Source organism: Anabrus simplex, chromosome 2 (assembly GCF_040414725.1).
Source record: "Anabrus simplex isolate iqAnaSimp1 chromosome 2, ASM4041472v1, whole genome shotgun sequence".
In the NCBI taxonomy this organism is placed as follows: domain Eukaryota; kingdom Metazoa; phylum Arthropoda; class Insecta; order Orthoptera; family Tettigoniidae; genus Anabrus; species Anabrus simplex.
In genome coordinates, this window is record NC_090266.1 from 634241672 (window position 1) to 634257988 (window position 16317).

The following is a 16317-nucleotide window of genomic DNA, read 5'->3' on the forward strand; positions in this document are numbered from 1 at the left end:
TATGTATCCTCGTAAAAGGAGTTCATGTCCGTTTTCATCCCCCCCCACCTAACAAGTTGATTCCCTACCCTTCCCCAAATGCGTGTTCCTTTATTTTTAAAGGAGATTCCAAATACCAGTTTTCACGTTTGTAACATCCTTACACTTTTTGGTATATATACATACAATCTCATACAAATAAGCCAGATCCAGTAGCCGTGTTGAAACACCGGATCCCGTAAGATCTCCGAGGTTAAGCAACGCTGGACGTGGTCAAGATTTGGATGAGTTGCCAGGCGCTGTTTTGGGGGGTAAGGGAATGGAGGAGCAGAAGGGAACTGGCTACCCTACCGCACGTTAACTTCGGCTCAGGCGCACCTGTGCGGAGGCTCGGACCTGCCTTCGGGCAGAATACACCCTTATCTTACTTATACGAATAATTCATCTAATTTTTCAATTCCTTCACTCCCCCCTCCTGTTAAAGTTTTTTCCAAAAACTAAAGAATACGTGTTTCGTTATTTTTAAAAGAGATTCCAAATACCTATTTTCACGTCTGCAACATGTTAAGTTTTTGAGATATACTGTAAATAGGCAAATTTTCAAAATTCACCCCCTTTTTAAGTTCCCCTTAAGTGGGTTTTCCGAAAAAATATTTATGTTTCTTTAATTTCACAGGAAATTCCTAATACCAGTTTTCAAATCTGTAATATGTTACGTGTCTGAGATAATTTGCAGATATAGTCATTTTAAAATTTCACCCCGTTTTTCTTGCCTGTAACCTTCAGTTTTGAGATATAAGTTTCTCCAGAAAAAGAATTAAAATTTCTTTCTTCCATTAACACTCCCCACTCAAGTTAATTTTCCAACAACACACAGTACCCGTTTCTTTAAAAGAGTTTCCAAATACCAATTATCACGACTGTAACATCTTCAGTTTTTGAGATATGTGTAACCTCGTAAAATAAATTCTTCTCGGTTTTCATCCCCCTCCGTACCAAGTTGATTCCCTCTCCAAATGCGTGTTTCATTATTTTAAAATGAGATTCCAAATACCAGTTTTCACGTTTGTAACATCATTAGATTTTTGGTATATACCCCATTCTCATACAAATAAACCAACTAATGTTTCAATTCATTCACCTCCACCCTAAGTGTTTCTTCCGAAAACCAAAGAATGCGTGTTTTCTTATTTTAAAGGAGATTCCAATTACCAATTTTCACGTCAGCAACATGTTAAGTTTTTGAGATAGCCTATACTGTAGATACGCTAATTTTAAACATTTACCCCCTTTTTCAGTTCCTCTTAAGTGGATTTCCCGAAAAAAACATGTATGTTTCTTTACTTTTACAGGAAATTCCAAATGCCAGTTTTCAAATCTATATATATAAAATAACTTGTCCTGACTGACTGACTGACTGATTCATCATCGCAGAGCCAAAACTACTGGACATAAAGAAATGAAATTTTGGGGATATATTCATATTAAGGTGTAGGTGCTCGCTAAGAGAGGATTTTAGGATATTCCTTCGCTAAGGGGGTGAAAAGGGGGGTGAAATTTTAAAATGAGTGTATCTATATCTCAAAACTTTAAAAGTTTACAGATGTAAAAATTGGTATTTAGAATCTTCTTTAAAAACAAGGAAACACATATTTTTTTGTTTTCAGAAAATCCCAATAGGAGGAGTGAAAAAGGGTGAAAATGGGGGAAAATGGGTTGAATGCCTTTAATCAGGATACCGGTACTTATATCTCAGAAATTGAAGGTATTACAGACATGAAAATTGGTACTTTTGATCTCTTTTAAAAATAAAGAAACACGTATTTTTTTGTTTTTGGAAAATCCAATTAATGGGAGGGTTAAAAGGGGGTGAATTTTTAAAATGAGTGAATCTATATCTCCAAACTTTTGAAGTTTGCAGATGTAAAAATTGGTATTTAGAATCTTCATTAAAAATAAAGAAACACGTATTTTTTGTTTTCGGAAAATCGCAATAGGAGGAGTGTACAGGGGGTGAAAAACGGGTTGAATACCTTTAATGAGGCTACTTATATCTCAGAAACTGAAGATATTACAGACCTGAAAATTGGTGTTTGGGATCTCCTTTAAAAATAAAGAAACACGTATTTTTTGTTTTCGGAAAATCGCAATAGGAGGAGTGTACAGGGGGTGAAAAACGGGTTGAATACCTTTAATGAGGCTACTTATATCTCAGAAACTGAATATATTACAGACCTGAAAATTGGTGTTTGCGATCTCCTTTAAAAATAAAGAAAAACGTATTTTTTGTTTTTGGAAAATCCAATTAATGGGGGGGGGGGTGAAAAGGTGGTGATTTTTTAAAATGTGTATCTATATCTCAAAACTTTAAAATTTACAGATGTAAAAATTGGTAGTTAGCATCTCCTCTAAAAATAAAGGAACAAGTATACTTTTGTTTCCTGTAAATCCCAATAGGAGGGGTGTAAAAGAGTGAAAAATGGGTTAAATGCCTTTAATGAGGATACTTATATTTCAGAACCTGAAGATATTACAGACCTGAAAATTGGTATTTGGGATCTACTTTAAAAGTAAAGAAACACGTATATTTTCGTTTTTGGAAAATCCAAATATTGGAGGGTGAACAGGGGGGTGAATTTTTTTAAAATGAGTGTGTCTACATCTTAAAACTTTAAAATTTACAGATGTAAAAATTGGTATTTAGAACCTCCTTTAAAAATAAAGAAACACGTATTCTTTTGTTTTCGGAAAATCCCAATAGGAAGTGTGTAAAAGGGTGAATAATGGGTTGAATGCCTTTAATGATGCTACTTATATTTCAGAACCTGAAGATATTACAGACCTGAAAGTTGGTATTTGGGATCTACTTTAAAAGTAAAGAAACGCGTTTTTTTCGTTTTTGGAAAATCCAAATGTTGGGGGGTGAACAGGGAGGGGGTGAATTTTTTAAAATGAGTGTATCTACATCTTAAAACTTTAAAATTTACAGATGTAAAAATTGGTAGTTAGAATCTCCTCTAAAAATAATGGAACACGTATATTTTTGTTTCCTGTAAATCCCAATAGGAGGGGTGTAAAAGAGTGAAAAATGGGTTAAATGCCTTTAATGAGAATACATGTATCTCAGAAACGAAAGATATTACAGAACTGAAAATTTGTATATGGGATCTCCTTTAAAAAACAGAGAAACAAGTATTTTTTAGATTTTGGAAAATCCAGTTAATGGCGGTTAAACAGGAGTAACAAATTGGGGTGATTTTTTTGAAAGACTATATCTACAGAATATCTTGGAAACGTAAAATGTTACAGACGTAAAAAGTGGGTGTTTGGAATCTCCTGTAAATGTAAAGAAACAAAGGTGATTTGTTTTTGGAAACTCCACTTAAGGGGAACTCAAAAGTGGTGAAATTTTAAAATGAGAATTTTTACAGTATATCTAAAAAAAACTTAACATATTACAGAAGTGAAAAATGGTATTTTTTTCTCTATTAAACATAAAGAAACGTGTATTTTTAGTTTTCGGAAATACCACTTGGGTGGAGGGGGGGTAAAAGTGACTGAAAATGGTGTTGAATTCTTTTAGTTAGGCTACTGATATCTCAAAAATGAAGATGTTACAGACGTGAAATTTGATATTTGCAATCTGCTTTAAAAGTAAAACACGTATTCTCGGAAAATCCAATGTAGGGGGGAGGGGATGAAAGAATTGAAAAATTAATTGACTTAATTGTATGAGAATACATACACCTAATAAAAACTAAAGTTGTTACAGACGTGAAAATTCGTATTTGGATCTCCTTTAAAAACAATGAAAAACGCGTTTTTTTTGGGGGGGTACCATCTTGGAGTTCGGGAGTGTAAAGGAGCTGAATTCCTTTCATGAGGACACATAAATAAAAAACTGAAGAAGTTAGAGTCGTGATAATTGGTATTTAGAAGATCCTTTATTATTAAGGAAACAAGTATTTTTGCGGGAAAATTCACTTAGCGGGGGGGGGGGGAGCAGTGTGAAATGAAGTGAAAAAAGTAAATTATTTTTATGGGGATACTTACATCTCAAAACTGAAGGTAACAGACGTGAACATTGGTGTTTGGAATCTCCTTTAAATATAAAGAAACAAGCCTTCTTTTAATTTTTTTGGGAGGGGGGTGGCGGTAAATAAACTTAACGGCGGTGGGGTGTAGAAGGAGGTGAGACCAATTTATTTTACTGTTCTTAATGTACTTATAAGGATCCTCTGTTGCTCAGGCGGCAGCGCGCAGGCCTCTCACAGCTGGGTTCCGTGGTTCAAAACCCGGTCACTCCATGTGACATTCGTGCTGGACAAAACGGAGGCGGGACAGATTTTTCTCCGGATACTCCGGTTTTCCCTGTCATCATCCACTCCAGCAACACATAATAATAATAACAATAATAATAATAATAATAATAATAATAATAATAATAATGTTCCGGACCGTCGTCAAATGTGCGGACTGCGCTGGAAACGGCTCCTGGACGGGTAATGACTAAGAATGCAGTCCGACCGCGGGTTCAGTGCCGCCAAGGCACCCAATATGACACCACGCCGGATCTCCTGAAGGATTTTATCCATATTAAAAATGATTATAGGAAAAGATTGCAAAGATTTACGGACCCAGCTGACCGGGAGGAATACCTGAGCCTAGCCCGGGAAGTACGAAATCGATTGCTGGAAAGGAAGATTGAAAAATGGGAGGAAACGTGCCGTAATCTAATAGAAAACGAGTCAGATCGCGAATTTCGGCGGATTATATATCTAAAACAATAAGCATTCAATTATAAATTTCAGTATAATACCGTAGCGAAGCACGGGTATCTTGCTAGTCTGTAATATGTTTCGTGTCTGAGATAATTTTCAGATTTAACCTATTTTTTTTATTCACCTCGTTTGTCACTCCTGTTCACCCCCTTTTCATGGGATTATCCGAAAACACAAAAATACGTATTTCTTTATTTTCAAAGTAGATTCCAAATTTCAATTTTCATGTCTGTAACATCTTCAGTTTTTGAGATATAAGTCTCTTCATAAAAGGTGTTCAAAAATTTTCCCCCTATTTTCACCCCCTTAATGGGATTTTCCGAGAACAAAATAATACGTGTTCTTTTATTTTTAGGAGATTCCAAATACCAATTTTTACATCTGTAAACTTTAAATTTTTGAGATATAGATATCCTCATTTTAAAATTTCACCCACCTTTTCATCCAAAAATCCTCCCTTAGCGAGCACCTACATGTTAATATGAATCTATCCCCAAAATTTCATTTCTTTATGTCCAGTAGTTTTGGCTCAGCGATGATGAGTCAGTCAGTCAGTCAGTCAGTCAGTCAGTCAGTCAGTCAGTCAGTCAGTCAGTCAGTCAGTCAGGACAAGTTATTTTATATATATATATATATATAGATAGATAGATAGACTAGCAAGACACCCGTGCTTCGCTACGGTATTATAATGAAATTTATAACTGAATGCTTAACATTTTATATATAATCCGCCGAAATTCGCGATCTAACTCGTTTTCGGAGAGAATCCGCCAAAATTCGTGATCTGACTCGTTTTCTGAGCGATTACGGCAAATTCCTCCCATTTTTCAATCTTTCTTTCCAGCAATCGAATTCGTACTTCCCGGGCTAGGTCCAGGTATTCCACCTGGCCAGTTGGGTCCCTAAATCTTTGTCATCTTTTCCTATAAGCATTTTAATATGGATCAAATCCATGAGGAGATCCGGCGTGGTGTCGTCTTAGGTGCCTTGGCGGTACTGAACCTGCGACCAGACTGCAATCGTAGTCATTACACGACCAGGACCCGTTTCCAGCGCGGTCCGCATATTTTGACGACGGTCCAGATTATTATTACACTGACTGACAGAGCAAATGCAACACCAAGAAGGAGTGGTTCGAAAGGGATGAAAGTTGGGGAAAAAACAGAGACGGCACGGACGAATCATTGATGTTTATTTCAAACCGATATGCAGGTTACACAATGCGCACGGCATCGACGCAGTAGGATGTAGGACCACCGCGAGCGGCGATGCACGCAGAAACACGTCGAGGTACAGAGTCAATAAGAGTGCGGATGGTGTCCTGAGGGATGGTTCTCCATTCTCTGTCAACCATTTGCCACAGTTGGTCGTCCGTACGAGGCTGGGGCAGAGTTTGCAAACGGCGTCCAATGAGATCCCACACGTGTTCGATTGGTGAGAGATCCGGAGAGTACGCTGGCCACGGAAGCATCTGTACACCTCGTAGAGCCTGTTGGGAGATGCGAGCAGTGTGTGGGCGGGCATTATCCTGCTCAAACAGAGCATTGGGCAGCCCCTGAAGGTACGGGAGTGCCATCGGCCGCAGCACATGCTGCACGTAGCGGTGGGCATTTAACGTGCCTTGAGTACGCACTAGAGGTGACGTGGAATCATACGCAATAGCGCCCCAAACCATGATGCCGCGTTGTCTAGCGGTAGGGCGCTCCACAGTTACTGCCGGATTTGACCTTTCTCCACGCCGATGCCACACTCGTCTGCGGTGACTATCACTGACAGAACAGAAGCGTGACTCATCGGAGAACACGACGTTCCGCCATTCCCTCATCCAAGTCGCTCTAGCCCGGCACCATGCCAGGCGTGCACGTCTATGCTGTGGAGTCAATGGTAGTCTTCTGAGCGGACGCCGGGAGTGCAGGCCTCCTTCAACCAATCGACGGGAAATTGTTCTGGTCGATATTGGAACAGCCAGGGTGTCTTGCACATGCTGAAGAATGGCGGTTGACGTGGCGTGCGGGGCTGCCACCGCTTGGCGGCGGATGCGCCGATCCTCGCGTGCTGACGTCACTCGGGCTGCGCCTGGACCCCTCGCACGTGCCACATGTCCCTGCGCCAACAATCTTCGCCACAGGCGCTGCACCGTGGACACATCCCTATGGGTATCGGCTGCGATTTGACGAAGCGACCAACCTGCCCTTCTCAGCCCGATCACCATACCCCTCGTAAAGTCGCCTGTCTGCTGGAAATGCCTCCGTTGACGGCGGCCTGGCATTCTTAGCTATACACGTGTCCTGTGGCACACGACAACACGTTCTACAATGACTGTCGGCTGAGAAATCACGGTACGAAGTGGGCCATTCGCCAACGCCGTGTCCCATTTATCGTTCGCTACGTGCGCAGCACAGCGGCGCATTTCACATCATGAGCATACCTCAGTGACGTCAGTCTACCCTGCAATTGGCATAAAGTTCTGACCACTCCTTCTTGGTGTTGCATTTGCTCTGTCAGTCAGTGTATTATTATTATTATTATTATTATTATTATTATTATTATTATTATTATTATTATTATTGATGGTCTGGAAGCCACAGCAAGATGCAAGACCGCTACTTGGCGGTAAATTACAGCCTCTACCATTTTCATTGCTGACAACCTAAAATTATGTGCTGTGTGTAGCAATAAAGTGCGCATCTGTGGTGTAGTGGTTAGTGTGATTAGCTACCACCCCCGGAGGCCCGGGTTCGATTCCCGGCTCTGCCAGGAAATTTGAAAAGTGATACGAGGGCTGGAACGGGGTCCACTCAGCGTCGGGAGGTCAAGTGAGTAGAAGTGAGTTCGATTCCTACCTCAGCCATCCTGGAAGTGGTTTTCCGTGGTTTCCCACTTCTCCTCTAGGTAAATGCCGGGATAGTACCTAACTCAAGGCCACGGCCGCTTCCTTCCTCTTCCTTGTCCCCTTCCAATTTACCCATCCCCCCACAAGGCCCCTGTTCAGCATAGCATGTGAGGCCGCCTATTTGAGGTACTGGTCATCCTCCCCAGTTGTATTCCCCGACCCAGAGTCTGAAGCTCCAGGGCACTGCCCTTGAGGCGGTACAGGTGGAATCCCTCGCTGAGTCCGAGGGAAGAGCAGACACTGGACGGTAAACAGATAAAGAAGAAGAAGAAGAAGAAGAAGAAGTGTAGCAATTAAAACATCAGCCTATGAGTACACATAATGGGAGATTCTACCATATTGACCTTAAGTGAGTGTATAAATATTTATTACGTAGCTTTTATAGGTCCAAATTGAAAAATTGTAATTTTCTGGAAAGTATGCTTTCTTCCTTGAAATCGGATTGTAGTTTACTTTAATCATTGTCAGTATCAGTACAGTCCGACTCCTGGGCTGAATAGTCAGCCTTGAGGCCTTCGGTTCATTGGTTCAATTCTCGGCTGGATCGGGGATTTTAATCGCGTGTGATTAGTTCTTATGGTTCGGGGACTGTTTATTTCACTACACTACGAACCACCACAGAAACACGCAATAGTGATTACATCCCTTCACATACAGTTGGCATCAGGAAGGACATCCAACCGTAAAACAGGGACAGATCCACATATGCGACACAATTCGCACTCGCGACCCCACAAGGTGTGGGAAAAGGCGGCAGAAAAAGAAGACACAGTTCCTTCCTTACAGTAGGCCTATATGTTTAGTTCAAAATTCGGAATAAATAAATAAATAAATAAATAAATAAATAAATAAATAAATAAATAAATAAATAAATAAATAAATAATGCCATTCAACAGCTGTAGATTTTAAGAGACGCCGAGGGATCGTAATTTTGTACCGCAGAGTTTATGAACGTGCCGGAAGCCTATAACACGGAGGATCCTAAAATACTGCCGATGTGTACTGGGGTTGAACCCATTAGCTAGAGAACAGACTGACAATTCTTCTTCTTCTTTATAATTTAATATGCTTCGCTGAGGGTGGTTTACCCAGTCGAGAGAAATCTGGAGCATTTTCATAATAAGCATGGAAACCTAAGGATTAGTAAATTATACGAGAATATTTCTAGACTCATGCTTAAAAAGATATCAACAGACTCCAAGAGGTGGATTGTACAGTACAAGGGGTTTAAAATTTCGGTAGGTGCAATGAAAATAAACATAAGCATTTCTTTTCAAATTATTTTCAAACGTTTATTTTATGCATAAAATAATTAAGGTAGTAGTTTTCCCAGTATGGAGTCCTTGGTCTTGTAGAAGTGTTGAACTGAGTCATCAAAATACCGATGCGTTATTCCACTCAGTGAGCGTGACGTGCGTGGATTCGTCCGCTCGTCTCGCATGCTAGACAACTGCTAGATGGAGCGGAGAACAAACAAATGGTCTCAAAACTTTGATTTACTTCCCTCCAAATGTTAGCACCGAACATCTCGGGAATTTTCTTAATGTCAACTTAACCTTAAACAAACAATGTTAGTTCGTCCAGTATCCACTAGACATTTCACTGCTTCTTCACAGGTTTGATTTTCTTGTGGAAAAAGAGAGAATTGTATCTCTTGCTTCTCGCATTCCACATTCAATGTCAGTCTCGTCATCTTGGTCTGTTTCTTTCTGTTTCCAGAGCTTGAGTTCGTACAGCTGTCTCAGGGAATCCAAGTGAACGTTGGTGAGCCTGTTCTGTTACGCTGTGTGGCCAGCCTCCCAGTGGAGTGGTGCCAGTGGTCATGGCAACCACTTGGACACCCAGAGGCAGAGGCAGTTGTTGTGAAGGGCTTTACTCCCTCCGATGAGCAGCACAGGGACTGCAGCGTCCATTTTGCTAACGTCCTAGGAGAACAAGAGGGAATGTGGAGTTGTGCGGTTCGCCAGCGACCTAGAGCAGATTTCGACGTGGCACCTCCAGCAACACTTACCTTATTGCCTCCAGGTAAGGTTACAGTATGTGATTCTTATTATTGCGATGTGCCCAAATTCATGTAGTATTATGCAGAACTTTGTCAAAGGCACGGGGGGTTGGCGGATTGGTGTCACGATTGTTCAAATGTAATTTACCCTCGGCTGCGAGTTAATCGAATTTGAACACTATTGGCAACACTAGTGAACAGTCCAATAATAACTTGTCATCTCCCTCCTCAGCTTCTTCGTACATTACCGTGTCAGTTCCGGTGGCCAGGGAACATTACTCATACATCTAACAGATTAAGCAGTGTATTCTTTTTCAAGGTTCCCAGATGTGCATTCCCTCTGGTTTGGTCCACATTGTCCTCCTCCTACTTCCACCTTCTCCAAGTTTCTCGCAGAGCGTTGCACTTGTACCACTATTGGATACATGTAACGATTTTGACCTTAATCCGTCCAGCTGTACCACGTTCAACGTACGAGCCCTCCCAGTCGCATGCTCGAAATGCTCCCTTAACATGTGAAAGCTCAATTATCTGGCGAACTATTAGACCCAGTTGTCCGCAGAGAGCGGAGCGAGCAAGACGTGCCAGTTTTATCTTACGTACAACTGGAATACCGCAGTGATCAGTGCACTTTTACCAACAAGTCTTTATAATATTGTCTGTGATTAGTGTTTTTTGAGTTCGTAAATTGTTCAGTTTGAAAGTAATCATGCAAAGCATTCGTAAAAATACGCTGAAATGCAGTTTCCAGCGGAATTATACAAGGCCAACAGCGGTGGAAATACACACCTGGATTTCAGAAACACTGCAAGTAAACATCGACCAGTTAGCAGCTCCCCAAGTGGATGCCCCGGCTAATGCAGTATACATAAAGGTAATTTCATCAACCATTATGGAGAGAATATTACATAAATTTGAAACAAGTTGCACACTCAAACTTTTTAGTGGAGAGACAGTACCGGTAGTTATTGAAGCAGCTGGAATTGAGGCGACTAGAGTTCGTCTGTTTAATATTCCTCCGGAATTGCCGAACGAAACAATCATGAATTATTTCACGAAATACGGTAATATTAAAGACATTTATGATGAATCGTGGTCTCAGCTCTACCGTCTACCAGTCCCTAATGGTATCCGACAAATAAAAATTCAGTTAAAACAGGAAATTCCATCCTTCGTAACCATAGAGGGGTACAGGGGACAAGTCACATATGAGGGGCAAGAAAAAACCTTTGCTATATGCAATGCCCCGGATCACCTGCGTATTGACTGTCCCCGCCGTGCGGGCAATGTTTTGAGACAGCCGACATCACTTGCCACACTATTTCGCCCCTATGTACCAACAACAACAGCAACCACTCTCCAATCTGACTTACAATTGACGAGTGGAGCTTTTCCTCCACTCGTAAACAGGTCTAACACAGATGACCTCGCCACACTGGACTCCCAATCGCAACCTGTTGTAAACACCTTACTTGCTGGGGAACAACTTGACCCTGAGAGCGAAACAGCTGTTCATGTGTCAACAGATGATATGCACACGCTCACCACATCAGAGCCGGCTCCAAGCCACATAACACAACACACTACAGACCAACACATGGATGTTACAGAGCAACCAGATTCACAACTGAAAGGAGGTCAGTCCACAAAACAGAATGACCCCATTAATATTGAAAATACTGCCCAGTTAAGTAAAGAGCACGTCACACACAAGAAAATTAAATTGGCGGAGGAAGTTAACACCCCCACGATCGATACACCAGCTGATACATCAGAAGATTCCGATAGCTCTCTAACAACCAAAACATGTAAATGCCAATCGCAGCAAGTTGGTTCTAAAGACCCGCGGTTGTTTAAGGAAAACCCAACTTCCGGGAATCGAAATAAATCTAGTTCCACCAAAAGCCATTCGACCAAGGACACGCAAGCATTGCAGCGTAAAGAGAAGATCCATAATTGAAGAACTGGATACAGCTCATAGTTGCCAATTTACAGAATAATCTCCTTTCAACTCATCACGGTCATACTGTGTTTCGGATCTACCGCTTGTTCACACTTTTTAGTCTCCTGGCCATTGTGTTTAAGCACCAGCACTCCACCAAGACCGATTCACCATTTCATCCTGGTCTTACCCATGCACAGAGCACATGTGCCACCTACTTTCCAGAGACGATTCTGCCTACCATTGCTATGGCAAACATCTGTGGCATTTTGAGTATCACGAAGTGGGCACTCATTAAGAAGTATATTAGAGACAATGACATTGATATTTTATTTCTCCAAGAAGTGTGTACCTACAATTTAGATATATTAAGCCCATACGAATACTATGTTAACTTAGGAGAGGATACTCGAGGAACAGCTATTGTATATAGACCTGGTCTTGACATTCATGACTTTGTTGCACATCCAAACGGTAGAGTGCTCTCCGCTCGTTATGAAAACTACATACTCATTGATATATGTAGTCCATCAGGAGCGCAAAACCGATTAGAACGAGAAAATTTTTTTCTCGAAGACCTCAATATTCATCTCACGCGGGGAACCAACATTGTACTTGCAGGTGATTTCAACTGTGCGTCCTCCACCCGAAGGATCAAACCGGACCCAACATTAACAACTCGGTCGCACTCTCAGAACTAGTCCAGCAGCTCCGTTTAAGAGATGCTTGGGAAATGAAACACGGGAATTATGTTGAATTCACATTTTCCCGCCACAATTCAGCTTCTCGACTAGACAGAGTTCATCTCTCTCGTTCAATGTCCACAATTACACACAGAATATCCGTCATCCCAGTCCCTTTCTCTGACCATCAAACAGTACTCCTTCAATTACGTGTTGACACGCATGTTCCAGTGATAGGAAGAGGATATTGGAAGTTGAACAATAACCTTTTAAAGACTCCAGATGCTATCGAAAATTTTCCTACGATGTGGGAACGAATAGTCGACAGGAAACGGCATTATTCCTCACAACTCCTCTGGTGGATTCACGCGGCTAAACCTGCCATACGACGTTTCTTCCGAAATTTGTCCTTTCATAAAGCTCTGAAACGAAGACACACTCAGCAATTTTACGAACAAGCCTTACACGACTACAGTCGCGCGCAACAGCACGGTTATGCCGTACAGCATAAATTAACAGAAATTAAACATATACTCTGTCAGATGAAAGTTCATGATATACAAGGTGTACAGGCACGCACACGTATTCCTCCCTTAGACGAAGACGAAAGGACGTCGTTATACCATATTGCCAAGGAGAAGGGCATTTATTTATTTATTTATTTATTTATTTATTTATTTATTTATTTATTTATTTATTTATTTATTTATTTATTTATTTATTTATTTATTTATTTATTTATTTATTTTTATGCAACGGTCACACAAACCACACGTCCCTTGCTAAGGGTTGAAAAATATCTTCATCTTATCCCAGCTATGTCTGAGATCACTGGAGTAATTTAGGCTCATTATGGATTCTGGTCGGTGTCTGGGACAAGATGCTACTCCTGAAGTCACGAATTTTTTCGGATAAAAATGTCAACCAATCGTCCAAAGGGATTCGAACCTCTACCCTCGGAGGAAAAGATAACCGTTGAATCACTGTACTAATCACTCTCTCTATTATTATTGTTCCGAGGTATCTGTGGAACAGCAGAGGTGAAAGAGGGTGCAGGGGTGAATGGGACTAACTACAAATGCCAAGAAAATAATTTAAAACTTAAACTGAAGGTTATATTTCCTTTTTTTTTTAATTCAACTTTAGCAAATTTTGTAACAATGAAACGTTAGGTAAAATGACAAGGCTTTAACCAAAACAAGAAAATCCAAAATTTAGAGACAGTTTAACAATATGGGCTTCAAGCCTCAAGTTTTACAATTTGTGAGCTCTCAGCTCACAAACACATATTTACCAAGGGGCAGAAATCCCCTAATAACATGGAGCACTTGCTCCCACCCAGCAATGTCAAGCCTCCTAGAGGCACATATCCAATACTTAAAAGAGCTGACCCGCTCTCAGTTTTCCAAGCCTATTAAAGGCAATACCAGGCTTTACACTAAATTGCCATCAAGGCACAACTTACACAAAATGAAACGGGGTTATCTTGCACCCAACCTACTGGTCCTTAGTAGAAAAGGAATAGGTTAAGTAAATGGCCCAAAATGCAAAACTGAATGGAGGCGTGAATTTGCACTCCTACATGAAACTTCTTAAAACCTAAGAGGCACTAGGCCGATGAAACAGGGGCTATTCCCAAACTATGGAGGTGACTCGTTAATGAATAAATTTAACACATTAAGGAAGAGTAGAAAATCAGTTACCAACACGTAGTCACCTCGAGAGGTTAAAGCACTCTCTATCCCCGATTTACAGTTACAGATATATGCAGTTTTTACATATGCCGGCACAAGTTTACATTTGTAGAAAGGTAGGTTTCATTGTAAAAGTTTCGGACCTTTCCCGCGGGTTAAACTGCTGAGCTAGCAAGAAATAAATACGTTAAGCGGCCATTACCTTACTGAAGAACAGCTGCCAGATGGAAGAGGCGCATCCCGCCTCCAGCTACACGTCCATACACTAAGTTAGATGTTGATGAAGTGGCCGAAAGAGAGGAAAATCAGCAGTATTTATACCCTCGGGGAAGGTTCGAGACCTTTCATGAATAATTTTTTTTTTTTTTGCTATTTGCTTTACGCCGCACCGACACAGATAGGTCTTATGGCGACGATGGGACAGGGAAGGGCAAGGAGTGGGAAGGAAGCGGCCGTGGCCTTAATTAAGGTACAGCCCCAGCATTTGCCTGGTGTGAAAATGGGAAACCACGGAAAACCATTTTCAGGGCTGCCGACAGTGGGGTTCGAACCTACTATCTCCCGAATACTGGATACTGGCCGCACTTAAGCGACTGCAGCTATCGAACTCGGTCATGAATAATTAAGACACACCCACAGGCGTTTATTGGGTAGGTTACAGTTACACATCAAAATCGAAGAAGATTTTTTGCTAGGGGCTTTACGTCGCACCGACACAGATAGGTCTTATGGCGACGATGGGATTGGAAAGGCCTAGGAGTTGGAAGGAAGCGGCCGTGGCCTTAATTAAGGTACAGCCCCAGCATTTGCCTGGTGTGAAAATGGGAAACCACGGAAAACCATCTTCAGGACTGCCGATAGTGGGATTCGAACCTACTATCTCCCGGATGCAAGCTCACAGCCGTGCGCCTCTACGCGCACGACCAACTCGCCCGGTAAAATCGAAGAAGAAAGACACGATTGGTCAAAAATTAATTACAGAAATTCTCGATTGGCTAAGTTAAAAGCTGGCGGAAGGAAAGGTTAATATTGCAAACCCACAAATGAAAGAACGAAATTTAGTAAGGACAAAAACTTATGAGTGCAAAATTTCTTCAAATAAAGTTCCTTCACTTTGCACCAGGGTGCATGATCATAGTTTTTTTAGTAGAGACATCTATGAGAGAATGTCCACTCTTCTTGATAAATAGTAAATAAAAACAAATCGAAATTCACACAGTGACATCTTCAGAGGAAAAATTTAAGTTGGTCTAGTTCCAAGTTCAGGGTTTCTTCAGTAGAGGAGTTCTAATTGGCGCAAGATTTAAACGTGCGGCGTAGGGGTGTACCACCCGGTACAATTATTATTATTATTATTATTATTATTATTATTATTATTATTATTATTATTATTATTATTATTATTATTATTATTACGGGCTGCCTAGTCGAGGCAATAAACATATGCTCGGTTAATCAGGAAGGATTCGAAAAATTTATACAAACGAAATGTCCAATTGTGGAGAGGAAATGGCCCCGAGGTTCACTCACCCTACACCAAAAATGAGTAACCAGGCTAATGTCTGGCGGTATAGAATGCCAGTTATAAAGCTAATCACTGTCTCCTATTCACAGTGGAACTGTCTAGGTTAGACCAGATCGACTGCAATGAAACTTGGATAAATGATCAGTTAAGATATCATAAAATAAATGGGATCAGTAATGCCGCCATAAAAATATGTACATACTTGAGGAATAGTAAGCTTTGCTGCAGTTTGGAATGGAATGTAGTATCTCGAAATAATCAACTGTGATGAAAAATTGTGTAATGAGCCATGAGGGCATAAGAACATCGCTACACCCATGCCGTTATTACTTAGGATGTCCACAGTATGACAGAAACAGTAATGCCGAGAAGGAATCCAGTAATTTCCTTGTTTATGCTAATAAAAATGTTATATTAACTGCTTGCATATTTATAATATACAGATGACCAAGATTTCGGGCTACATTACATTTTATCTTCCATTATAAACCATACGCAAGTACTCTGGTTTCAGGTTTCAGCGTAAACTGGTTTATGCACCTTTAAAATAGAACTATCGGTATATTTCTATAGTGCCTAAGCAAGGGTATATATCGATATCAGCTTACTCCTCCGAGTCATCCAGCTTTTTCAGCAATTAATTATAATTCTATCGTGGATTTTACGGGAAAATGATCACGATCATTACATTTGGGAGATGTTAATTGATTATTCGCCTAAGTTTCATAGAAATCTGTCCAGTCCAACCCAAACAGTTCACTTGTAAGTGCCGAGCTTACGGATAGTGGATGTCTTTACTTTCCACTCCTCCAAGGAC

The 16317-nt window shown here is 40.8% G+C and overlaps 1 protein-coding gene across 1 annotated transcript in view; it reads left to right on the top strand.

Annotated features, from left to right (window-relative positions):
• Positions 1–16317, top strand: part of LOC136864295 (uncharacterized) — a 423236-nt gene that overhangs the window by 276909 nt on the left and 130010 nt on the right. The window contains exon 3 of the mRNA XM_067141087.2: positions 9374–9679. Within this exon, the coding sequence (XP_066997188.2) occupies positions 9374–9679 (306 nt within the window). The remainder of the gene's footprint in view (positions 1–9373; positions 9680–16317) is intronic.